The 12,798-nt window shown below is 46.1% G+C and overlaps 1 protein-coding gene across 10 annotated transcripts in view; it reads right to left on the bottom strand.

Moving 5' to 3' along the window:
- Nucleotides 1-12,798, bottom strand: part of LOC112246940 (kin of IRRE-like protein 3) — a 56,093-nt gene that overhangs the window by 10,014 nt on the left and 33,281 nt on the right. For all 10 annotated transcript variants that reach the window (XM_042304858.1, XM_042304862.1, XM_042304860.1 and 7 more), the window contains exons 2-4: nucleotides 5,865-6,017; nucleotides 4,931-5,080; nucleotides 1,986-2,143 (exon numbers count right to left, since the gene is read on the bottom strand). In XM_042304858.1, coding sequence (XP_042160792.1) covers nucleotides 1,986-2,143; nucleotides 4,931-5,080; nucleotides 5,865-6,017 — 461 coding nt within the window. The remainder of the gene's footprint in view (nucleotides 1-1,985; nucleotides 2,144-4,930; nucleotides 5,081-5,864; nucleotides 6,018-12,798) is intronic.

Here is a 12,798-nt window from a genome sequence, read left to right as displayed (position 1 = left end):
AGAGACATGGAGATAAGACATCTACGATGTTTACTGTACATCTCAATGGCCAAGACGGACAAGAGACATGGAGACAAGACATCTACGATGTTTACTGTACATCTCAATGGCCAAGACAGACAAGAGACAGCTGTTAAACATGCAGAGGGAGTTATGAGTCCTTATTTCCCCTCTTGGGTTACATCCATGAATTCATATATTTTGGTCTCTAAAGAGACAAAGTGGTTTAAGTAGGGAAGTAAGGTTTAGAATAAGTGTAGCCTCATGTAAGGCCCTGCTGAGTCTTCCCCCTCTGCGTGTCTGTGTGACACTGCGGGACCTATATTTCTGACGTTTGAGGCATTCAAATTGCCATCCAGTCCATTGGCATGGCAGTTAAATCATATATTTTATGATGCGCCTGGGGATATGTGCTGTTCCCACATTTCTGAGAGTGCTCCCAGTCAGCGCTCCTTGTTTGTCATCATCTTTGAGATCTATTTATTGCTCACAGGAATCAATACGCCTAAGTGAGGAAAGGGGTAGATTCTGGAGATATCGCCCGTCGCTTTCGAAGGACACACAAAAACACACACACACACACACACACACACACACACACACACACACACACACACACACACACACACACACACACACACACACACACACACACACACACACACACACACACAGTGCTGTCAGACAGTGTTCAGTAATGGCAGAGGTGTCTGTGTCTGTATTTCTGGGCTTAGCCATGAGGAGGGGGGCCGGGGGGGGTTGTCTCACAGGCAGCTCTGGAAAAGGGCAAGAGCAGAGCAGAGCCCATTCCCTGGATGGACGGACAAACAGACAGCTGAATCAATGAATCACTTCCTCAGCCAGACACACAAAAAGCATTTTTACGCTAGATCGAGTCGCATCACTCCCTGTCACCACCCCTCACTCTGCCCCAAGCCACCTCTCCCCCTCTCTATCTCCCCCTCACCTACTTTAGCCTTCCTTCTCTCTAAAAGCACCCGTCTTCTTTCTTTCTTCCTTTCTTTCTTTCAGTGAACTGTATCTCAGTATCTCCCACCCTTCTTTATTTTACTCCCACTTTCTCTCTCCCTATCTCTTCCTCTCCACTCCTGTCCCCCTCCTTTTCTCCACTGTGGGCACTAGTCTCCTTAAATGTGTCATTTAGCATAGTTTAGCGTGGTCAGAGAGCATGACAAATGTGACTCTTTCCCGACTGCAGCTGGTTCACGCTCTGGCACGTCCCCCCATTGTGTTTTGGCATTGTTGTGGGTGATTTCTCCTCAGCAGAAATTCTACTGTATCAAATGCTCATGCCTGTCTGAGCTTTGGCATGCTCCAGTTATGTTGTAGTGTCAGTGCATTAGAGTGCAAGGGGAGGGGGAGTAGGGGAGAGAGGAGGGGGGTTCAGGTATGAGTTAAAAGGGGGAGGGCGACTGCAGAGAGGGAGGTAGGGAGAGAAAGAACAGGTCCTGAGAGAGAAAGAGGGAGAAATAGAAAAGAAAATGAAGAAAATAGAGAGAAAACAGAGAAACGGAAAAGGAAGAGTTGGCTGAGAGAAAGTTGCTGCATTTTGAGTAGCTGCTGTACCTTGCCTTACCTGCTTGGATGGGCTCTGCTGTACCTTGCCTTACCTGCTTAGATGGGCTCGGCTGTAACCTGCCATGGCCTGCTTGGATGGGCTCTGCTGTACCTTGCCTTACCTGCTTAGATGGGCTCGGCTGTACCTTGCCTTACCTGCTTAGATGGGCTCTGCTGTACCTTGCCTTACCTGCTTAGATGGGCTCGGCTGTAACCTGCCATGGCCTGCTTAGATGGGCTCTGCTGTACCTTGCCTTACCTGCTTAGATGGGCTCGGCTGTACTCTGCTGTGCTGTGTTGGTGTTGTGTGGGTGTTAGTGGATCCTGATGAGGTTGGGCATGGCCCTGCTCTCTCTAACCTGCCCTGGCTCGACCTGTTATCTGATTGTGCTGTAGTCTTTCTGTACCTTGGAGTATATGGCCGTGTCCATGACCTCTCCGTCTCTGTACCAGGTGATCTCGGCGGCAGGCTTGGCCCCGGAGGCGCGGCAGGTGAGGTTGTAGGGTGTGTGGGCCTTCACACGTATGATAGGACCCCCCTCCACCACCGGGTCTGTGGGGGGAACTACAGGGAGAGAAGGAGGAAACACAACGCATTCATGTTAGAGGAGAGAAACAACCCACCAAACTGAAAGCTCCTTTTACAGTACACAGTACACTTCTGAATGAGAGGAACATCTAGTGAGATTAATGTGATGTGTTAATGCTGCATCAATTCATCCACTGCACACAGAGAAAAAAATATCCTTTCATCATCATGTTGGTTCACGAGGTGTGTTTCTACTTTGTAGACTGGAATGGAAACCGACAACATTTGGCTTTGAGAAAAAAAAAACAGAAGAGCTATTTAATTTTCCTTCTTAACATTGAGACTGGCATTAGTACTCTCTTTTACTCCCACTGCTGCCCAGTGATGTTTCATCTGAATTGCTTATTTGTTCATTTATTTGCATGGTTTCGCACACGCTGCTGGCAAGCAGAGCGTGCCACCCCTGATGAAGGCGTCTATCTCCCCAGCCAATAACGTCAGGCGTAAACAGCAGCAGGCCTGCGCCCCGGTCTATCTATCTCTCTCTCTTGCTCCCTCCGCTGAACCAATTTCTGTGTGTGTATCTGAATTGTCAAAGGTCCTTCCGCCACCGCGGCCCGGACACTAATGGAATCCGAGTGCTAGGTGATTTTAATTTCCATGCCGATTCCCTTGGCCGTTCTCCCGCCGTTGACTCCTTTGAATGTGCCGGATTGCTTTGGTCTCATCTGGCTGCATTGATTTACACACACACACACACACACACACACACACACACACACACACACACACACACACACACACACACACACACACACACACACACACACACACACACACACACACACACACACACACACACACACACACACACACTTCAAGACCCTGTGTATCTGTGTTCTCGAAACAGGCCTACACACACACCCCGGTCCCTGCTTGATTTGTTCCTGTCATAATGCGGATATTCTACAAGGCTTGAGGAAACAACATCTACCGCCGTTTCTGTCCACAAAGGCTAAGGTCAGTGTGACTGCGGAGGTGGCACACGCTCACGCTAACCAATCACATGATCAACCTTTCATTTGCTGCCTTTTCTTCTCTCCCTCGTCTCGCTGTTTACAAAATGCTCACAAAATGACAGAAACAAGCAGGGCAGTGGGGAGACAGTACAGTAGCCTAGCCAAGTTGTTGGTGCATAGAGCTGAGGCTCCAGTGTCTTCTGTAACTGTCTCTCTGCTTTCTTGGGTGTATTTGCCAGATCATCAGAGACGCTCAGTAAAGACTAATGAATGTGCTGCTGCCTGTTCCCCCATCGGCCACCAGGTGCCAGCAGTGTTTCACTGTCTGGGAGTCCCACGAGGGGCCTCTCTCTCTCCTCTCACTCCCCTCCGCCATCCCTCTCTCCACCACCACCCTCCTCTCCCCACCTCTGGATGCCTAGTGAATATGTAGATCACTCACTTTGCGTTAATGTAAAAGCTGCCTCACGGTTGACAAATATTGTGACTCACTGTAAAATGTGCTAACTGTGCAGAACTTGACTTTTAAGTGTCCATGCAAGTCATTTGTGACTGCAGCAATCACATTATCCTAGACATCCACAGTCTTGATTATCGATACTGAAGGGAAAACCATTTTTTTTGCTGGCTCTATTGGGTTTGAAAAATATTTACAGGGCTGATATACAGCAGTAAGTACATTTTCCAGGTGTTATTTGTGAAAGTTGATAACAGCAGGTGATGTCATAAACAGTCCCAAGACATAGAAACCGTGAACATTTTAAGTGTGTGTGTGTGTGTGTGTGTGTGTGTGTGTGTGTGTGTGTGTGTGTGTGTGTGTGTGTGTGTGTGTGGTACAAGTTCTGATGGGCTGGTACTTTTCAAAAACAGGTAACACCTCTGACGTGTGTTTGTGTGTGTGTGTGTGTGTGTGTGTGTGTTCATCCCTCCAGTACAAGGTCAAAACATATTTTAATCCCAATTTTTCTAAATGGAATATCATTTCACGGCAGTGGATGCACAGAGGTTAGTGTGTGTGTGTGTGTGTGTGTGTGCCTGTGTGTGTTTGTTGTAGCATAAATAGGGCAAGCAAATTGTAAGGGATTTGAGGATACATTAAGCAGTTATTTTGACATAGTGACTTGCGTTCTCCGTCACACGGTCAGAGTTAAGTCCAGAACAGCAGGGCTGACATGGAGCATAACATATTAAAGAGCTTTGCAGTCCCCTGGCACCAGCCTTCCTCTCTCTCTGTGCCATCTGAACGGGTAGGGGGGAGGGAGGCACACTGCTGCTGATGGGGACAGGATGGACAGATGTCTGCAATGATCCGCTACTGGGCATCTGCACTGGGGACTAACATGGCCTTGATGGAATTATGGGGAAGTATGTCTGTGTGTGGCAATGTGTATCTGTGTGTCCTGTTCTAATCTCAGTGTAGACCAATTAAGTAGTGGATGTGACCTTTGGGTGCACTGGGGCTAACTACTGAAAGCAGCAAATCACTATAATCATAATCTTTCATGCCATCATAGCGGCCTGGCTAAAACAGGCTTGGAAGTCCTAAACCCCAAAAAAGGGATCTCGCAACCACATATACGCACGCACGCACGCACACACACACACACACACACACACAAACACACATAGACTCTTTATGTATATATTATTGTGTGTCAGAACCATAATGAAGATGGGTGCCTGACAATCTCCCTCTGTAGAGCCAACCTGCAGGTTTTGGCTGGAGGGCTGTTGTGCGGATCAGGGTGTGTGTTTCCCTGTGTGTGCCCGTTTGTGGTGTGTGTGCAGCAGCTGTGTATCTTACCTAGAACAGTGAGCTTGGCTCGGTGGGAGCGCAGTCCGGCCTGCGTAGCCTGACACTCGTACACGGCGTCATCCGCCAGCTCTGCCGAGTCGATCATCAAGCTGTGCTCACCTGATAGCGGGTCGCCCATTAAGGAGTAGCGTGTCCACCCTGCATTAAGCCAACACATGGAATACAGAGAGTCAGAGAATGGGAAAGAAAACAAGAAAACAAACCCAACAATCAACAGCAGAACAACAAACCCAAACCGGAATGAAAAGACTGCAAAATGAGCAGACTCACGCCACAAACAAACGCCAAGGGCCTTTAAGACATAAATGGAAATGGTGCTGCACCACCCCCGGTTAAGCACTGAGCCGTTCAGTTAGCTGAGCAGCGTGGGACTGGCTAGGGGAAGGCAGCAGCTACATGCGAGACGGGGGCGTGAGGCAACTGACTGTCCTTTAAAGCACAGACAAAATCAAGATGTAGTGTCTAAGGTCAACCCCGAGCCTCATCCACCTTCCCACTAGTCCAGAACACAGCTAAATGTCAGCGCGTGACACCAGCCAATTGATTATTCACCTTGGTACAGAAGCCTCAAAATGCTAAACAACAAATGAAACGCTCTTTGTCTGTTTGTGGTAGAGAGGCTGTCTGCAATATATTTGTTTCTCTCCACCTCCATTAATTTGAGTAGACAGACAGACAGAGAGCCAAGGCTTCCTAATGAGACCATGAATTGATCAGGGGGGAGAGAGAAGTAGGGGAGCTAGAGTGTGAGAGAGAAAGACAAAGAGAAAGAGAGAGATGGGGGAGACAGAGAGAGAGGGGGAGACAAAGAGGGGGGTCAGAGAGAGAGAGAGGGAGTCCGAGAGATAGAGTGGGAGACAGAGAGAGTGAGGGGGGAGACAGAGAGAGAGACACACAGAGAGATTTTGGTCAGATCAGATACCTGGCAGATCTCTCTCACCACCCAGCGCCAGGCCGTCTTTGGTCCACTGCACCATTCCCCGGTACCCCACGATAACACAGGGCAGAGTCACCGATTGGCCAGACACCACTACCTGGTCTTGGGGCTGCTGGGAAAAGTAGGCTGCTTGGGTAGCTGTTGGAAGAACGGGGGAGGTTTGATGAGTAACATTTAATGATATAGTCTAATAGCATTACTTGAGCCAAATGCATGGCCATATTTAGCCTGGCCCCATAATGGACTGGCCTGTTCATTCTGTTGTTTATGTGTTGCCATGTTGTTACATGGGGTGGATGGAGGAGGCTGAAAATATGTATTTTCCCTTTAAAATGGTGGCTGAGCTGAGCAGGAAGAGTCAGCTGCCTCATGACTTATTTAACTCTTTCCCCAGACCATATGGCAGCCACCGCGTGGTGATACGAAACAGGCACACCGCGGAGGAGAGAAATCTGCCACTCTTTGGGGGAGCTTTTTGTTAAAATGGATGTTAAACAATCAAAACTCCATTAAGTGTCCCAGGGGAAGCATCCGTCTGAGCCTGCTCAACGTCAACCAAGACACCTGCCTCTGTCTGTTCTATTGCTGTGTTAAGGATGGGACACACACACCGAACATACACACACACACACGGAAAGCTGTTGGCTCGCCTTCACTCACACACACTGGAATACTCAACCACACTCACAACACACACCACTTGCGTCGCAACATACACTTGCACAAACACACACACACACACACACAAAGTTTGAATACGACTCCTTGTTTCCCCCTGTTTGTGCCACGATGCTGGAGATTGAATATTACAAACCCAACTGGCAGAGGAAGAAGATGGCTCCCCTCCAGAGGTAGAGCTAAACCATTGGGGGAGATATGAAGAGAGGAAGGGGCTGAGAGAGAACAGATTTGGTTGGCTTTATCTCTCCCTTTCCCTTAAAAGAAAGAACCTTACTTTGTTTTTTAAATGCTCTTTCTCTTTCTCTCTCTCTCTCTCTCTCTCTCTCTCTCTTTCTCTCTCTCTTTCAATAGGAGAATGGGGGGGAGCCAGGGGGAAGATAAAGAGGGGTCTATTCACTCAGTGCTAAGCCCCTCTCCAATGGTTCTCTGGGTGGGAGTGCTTAAACAGACAGGCTGGGGGGGGGACTCTCCTGGGGAAAGAAAAGCTGGTGAAAGGAGGGCAACATACGGCGGCCAGAGACGCGCTTTTGTCCTCTTGTCCCTCTCTTTTAATAGGCCTCTTCATTTCCAATCAATCCTGCTAAATGCAAGTTTAATAGCTTTTCAATAGCAGATTTTTCCCCCCGAGGGAAGCTAGGATTTTCTCTCTCCTTCTCAACCCGCTCACCCCTCTCCTCTCTCTCCTCTCTCTCACTCCATCATTCTCTCTAGCTTTTCTTTCTTTTCAAAAGGGGGCTTCCGAGGTTGGTTGGCGGTGTTTTTTCCCTACTCAATTATCCACTTCATCTAGGGATGGACCAGGACCACTGACTGAACCCTGTTCTTCTCTTCCTCCCCCACTTCCCTAACCTCCCTCCCTCCAGTATAATCAGACCTGCCAAACAGTTAGCCCATCAGGAACGTGAGTTCTCCATGCCTCAAGCCTTGCAGCTTGCAGCTCTCCTAACACCTACTGCTTTCCCACGTCTGCCCAAGCACTCTCCTCCTTTCTTCTCCCTTTAGGATGAGAAAGATGGAGAAATGGAGAGAATCATGTATAATAGCAGTGAATATCACCAGGAAAGTCCACTAACCCCAATTCCCTTCATATTGCTAATGTCTTTAAATAAGCATATCAATCTGTGTGTGTATGTGTCTGTGTCATAGACTGCAGATCAAAAGAGTCCAATTTGAGTGTCAATGAGCAGTGAAATGTTTTCATGCTCAGGCTATTAAGCATTTGGTGAAGGCTGGCATTTTCTAGTCATGCCTTCAAAACTGCTGCTTTTATAGGCTGTCTGTCCCTAATGTTTTATTTTTTTATTTTTTAGCTATATCGAGCATTTTCATAGGCCGCTCCGCTGGATGGCGCGTTGGGGATTTTCCTCTTCATGCTTGCTGCAGTATAAACATTGATTGCAATTAAGTATCTTGCCCACAGTACCTAAATGTTTACAATGGGCCATGCTTTATCACACTGGCAGGATGTTAGAAATGGATTACATCTGTTACCTCTGTTACTCTCTCTCTCTCTCTCTCTCTCTCTCTCTCTCTCTCTCTCTCTATCTCTCTGTCTCTCTCTCTCTCTCTCTCTCTCTCTCTCTCTCTCTCTCTGTCTCTCTCTCTCTCTCTCTCTGTCTCTCTCTCTGTTTCTCTCTCTGTCTCTCTGTCTCTCTCTGTCTCTCTCTGTTTCCTCTCTCTGTCTCTCTCTGTTTCCTCTCTCTCTCTCTCTGTCTCTCTCTCTGTTCTCCTCTCTCTGTTTCCTCTCTGTCTCCTCTCTGTCTCTCCCTCTCTCTCTGTTTCCTCTCTCTGTCTCTCTGTCTCCCTCTCTGTCTCTCTCTGTTTCCTCTCTGTCTCTCTCTGTTTCCTCTCTCTCTCTCTCTCTCTCTCTCTCTCTGTTTCTCTCTGTCTGTCTCTCTCTCTCTCGTCGGAGTGCATGCTGGGAGTGAGTCGTCAAGCAGAAGTGATTGTGAGAGCGAATGGAATTTCTTTTCACTCTATCGGGTTATGGTATGTATATATATATATATATATTTTTTTTTTTGAATAGTTTAGTTGTTTTAAGGGTATCTTGTTTAATTTTCACTAAGCACGTATAGGGGTGGTGGGATCTTTGAGGTTGGTTTTTCGCAAGGGCACAACCATCGGGTGGGGCTGGTTGCAATGGCCACTCGCGGAAGTGTAGAGTTTGAAAAACTTAGTCGGAGGCATGGAGTAAAGATTCCTGCTGCGGCCGGGTGTTCAGTGGAAGAATGTAGCTTGGCTGTGGGTGCTATCATTGGGTATGATAGCATCAAATCAGCCTCAAGGATGAATAGCGCTGTAGTGATATTCTTAGATTCAATTGAAAAGGTGAATAAGATAGTTGAGAGGGATGTTGTGTTAAGGGAGACACAGACACCGGTATTTCCGCTTATGAATCCGGCGAAGAAAGTTATGCTTTCTAACGTGCCACCATTTGTTAGAGATGAAGTGTTGGAGCGAGAGTTATCTCGCCATGGTCAAATCGTATCTACAATAAAGAAGGTTCTTTTTGGATGCAAATCTCCGTTGTTGAAACATGTCGTGTCTCATAGGAGACAAGTGCATATGATTTTAAAAAAGGACGGAGATGAACTGAATTTAGCGTTCAGCTTTAAGATTGATGGATTTGATTATGTCTTCTATGCATCTACTGAATCAATGAAATGCTTTGGCTGTGGAAGAGAGGGGCATTTGGTGCGTAGTTGTCCCGAGAATGAGCGTGCTGAGCCTGGTAGTAGCTCTAGTGCGGGTGCAACTAACGCACCACCGCGAAGGGATGAACATGCTAAGGGTGCAGGGGAAGAGAGACGGTGGGCAGATGTGGTTGGAAAAGTAGGAGAGGAAGGCATTGTGGATACGGGGGCAATTGTGGTAGATCAGAATAAAGAGGGAGGGGAAACAGTAGGTGCCGTCGCTGAGGTGGTGCTGGAAAATGAAATTGGAGGTCAAGAGGAGATTGAAATAACAGAAAAGGAAGCGGATGTTTTCAAAATACCGAGGAGTAAAAGGAAGAATTTAAGGGGTGGTGAAGGGTCTAATTCTAAGAGAAAGGTAGAGAGTGATAAATCAGTTGAAGATGAACAAGGTGTAGAGATGGTGGAGTTCTCTTCTGGAGAGGATAGCGAGAGTGAGTCATCTGACGCGTCACAACAATATAGTGAGATAAATGGGGTGGAAGGGAGGTATGGGATCGAGAAGATACGTCAATTTCTGAAGTTGACAAAAGGGAAGAAATATATGCAGGATTACAATGTAACTGATTTTTTCCCTGAAAGTGAATTGTTTATTGAATCAGCAAAGTTTCTGATGTCAAAAATTACAGGGGGAAGTTTGAAAAGCCCTGAAATTGCTAGACTAAAGAAAGTGGTCACGAGAGTGATAAGTGATGTAAATTCTAAAGAAAATGAAAGAGTTCAGTTGCAGTTTTAACTCTGAAAAGAGATGTGGTGGCTGTATCTTCCTCTGTATATTTTTTTCATCCATGAGCAGTTTTAAGATTTCTTCTTTAAACGTAAATGGGGCAAGAGATGTTAAAAAAGAGCCATGGTGTATGAGTTAATTAGGGGAAAGGGAAGTGACATGAATTTTCTACAAGAAACGCATAGTAATTTGGAAAATGAAGTTATGTGGCAACAGGAGTGGGGGGGGGGACAGTGGTGTGTATTCATAAAAACTCAAAAAGTGGGGGTGTGGTTATCTTGTTCTCAAAAGGGTTTTTGCCTTTGTCATATGAGGTTGAAGAGGTAGTTGAGGGGAGGTTATTAAAAGTTAGAGCAAGGTATGAAAACATCACTATGTGTCTGATAAATGCATATGCCCCAGTGGTGACGGTTGAGAGGGTATGTTTTTTAGAGACATTATCAAATACCATTGAGAAATGTAACAAAGAAGATTATTTATTTATTGCTGGGGATTTTAACTGCACAGTTAGCGATTTAGATAGAAATCACCAAGAACCTCATATAGCCTCAAGAACTTTTTTAAAACGCCTCATTGTAACACATGAACTGTGTGATATTTGGCGGAGTCAACATGGAGGAACAAGGCAGTACACCTGGGCGCATTTGAGAGAGAACATCATCTCTATGGCCAGGTTAGATAGGTTTTATGTTTTTGAGCATCAATCTCAGGTCTGTAAATCAAGTGTGATAACCCCAGTGGGATTTTCTGATCATTGTTTAATAACAGAGGTGGTGTTCATTAACGATGTAAAACCCAAAAGCGCATACTGGCATTTTAATATAACTTTATTGAGTGATGCTCACTTCAGGAACTGTTTCAGTTTTTTCTGGAGAGGTGGAGGTCTCAAAAGGCCAGTTTTGTATCCCTTCAACAGTGGTGGGATATAGGGAAAATCCAGATTCAACAATTTTGTAATCAATACACGAGGAATGTCACCAAGGATATCACCAGATCAATGAAAGCCCTAGAGATTGAAATAGTGGAACTCATGACGTTGGTTGAGACCACAGGAGATCGAGGCCATACTCAGGCCCTCAAGAGGAGAAAAGCAGCATTGGCAGACCTGCTGGGTATCAAAGCACAGGGGGCACTGGTGAGAAGTAAGTTTCAGGGAATTCCTGAAATGGATGCCTCATGCTAATTTTTCTTTGGTTTAGAGAAAAAGAATGGACAAAGAAAAAATATTAATTGTCTCAAATCAGCTGTTGGACAAGAGCTCACTAGCCCTAGTGAAATTAGAAAGAGGGCAGTAGAGTTCTATGCTGAGCTCTACAAGTGTGAGTACAAAGAGGATAAAACAGTGACACAGCAGTTCTTTGATGGGCTCCCAAAGGTGGCTGCAGAGGCTCAGGTTGAGCTTGAGCAACCATTGTCTTTGCAGGATTTATACACTGCATTAAAAGGCATGGAAAATGGAAGGGCACCAGGCATTGATGGGCTTCCCGTTGATTTTTTAAAGTCTTTTTGGGCTATGTTGGGAGAGGATTGGTTAGAAGTAGTTAATGATAGTTTAACCGGAGGGTTACTACCAATAAGCTGCAGAAGGGCTGTCCTCACCCTACTGCCCAAAAAGGGTGACCCGAGGGAGGTGAAGAACTGGAGGCCGGTGGCTTTATTGTGCACTGATTATAAGATATTGTCAAAGGCTTTGTCCAACAGGCTGAGGGAGGTGATGGGGCAAATCATACATACGGATCAGTCTTACTGTGTTCCTGGCCGGCAGATAGGGGATAACATTTCTCTGATTCGTGATTTTTTTGGACGTCTCTAGGGCTATTGGGTTGGATGCTGGTCTAATTTCAATTGATCAGGAAAAGGCATTTGACCGAGTTGAACATCAATATTTATGGCACACGTTTGAGGCGTTTGGGTTCAGCTCTGGTTTTATTGCCATGATAAAGGTGATATATGGTGACATTGAAAGTGTATTGAAAGTTAACGGTGGTTTGAGTGCTCCTTTTAAAGTGTGTAGAGGTATTAGGCAGGGATGTTCTTTGTCAGGAATGTTGTATGCCATTGCTATAGAGCCACTACTAAATAGCATTAGAAGTCGCATTGCAGGGGTGTGCCTTTCAGAGGATATTCCTCCTATTTGTCTCTCAGCCTATGCTGATGATGTAGTTGTGTTAGTGAAAAATCAAGCGGAGGTGGATAGCTTGAGTCTAATGGTTGATCGTTTTAGGGGAATATCCTCTGCAAAGGTAAATTGGGAAAAGAGTTGTGCTTTACGGATTGGAGAATGGACTGGAGGGATCATGGCTTTGCCAGGGGGGCTAGAATGGTGTAAGGGAGGTTTTAAGTATCTTGGAGTGTACCTAGGAGATGAGGGGACTATGTAAAAAAATTGGAGTAGGGTGGTTGAAATGGTGGAAGGGAGGATGAGGAGATGGCGTTGGTTACTATCTCGTGTGTCATATAGGGGGCGCACTATTATAGTTAACAATGTGATTGCCTCTGCACTGTGGCATCGGTTGTCAGTTTTAGAACCACCATCTGGCCTTCTGGCTAAGATACAGGCAATTATTGTGGATTTCTTTTGGGATAAATATCACTGGGTTCCACAAAGTGTTTTGTATTTGTCAAAAGAGGAGGGGGACAAGGTCTTGTATATCTTGCTAATAGGGCTGCTGCTTTCCGGTTTCAGTATATTCAAAGGTTGCTTTATGGACCGGAAAATGTGGTGTGGAGAGGAGTGGCAGGTCTTATATTACAGCGGGTTGGAGGATTAGGTTTAAAGAAGGCTTTATTTCTGGTTGATAGTAGCCAGATTTCT

Source organism: Oncorhynchus tshawytscha, linkage group LG23 (assembly GCF_018296145.1).
Source record: "Oncorhynchus tshawytscha isolate Ot180627B linkage group LG23, Otsh_v2.0, whole genome shotgun sequence".
NCBI classification, from domain to species: Eukaryota; Metazoa; Chordata; class Actinopteri; order Salmoniformes; family Salmonidae; genus Oncorhynchus; species Oncorhynchus tshawytscha.
The sequence above is the reverse complement of the archived record's forward strand: the minus strand, read 5'-3'. Positions and strand labels throughout refer to the sequence as shown.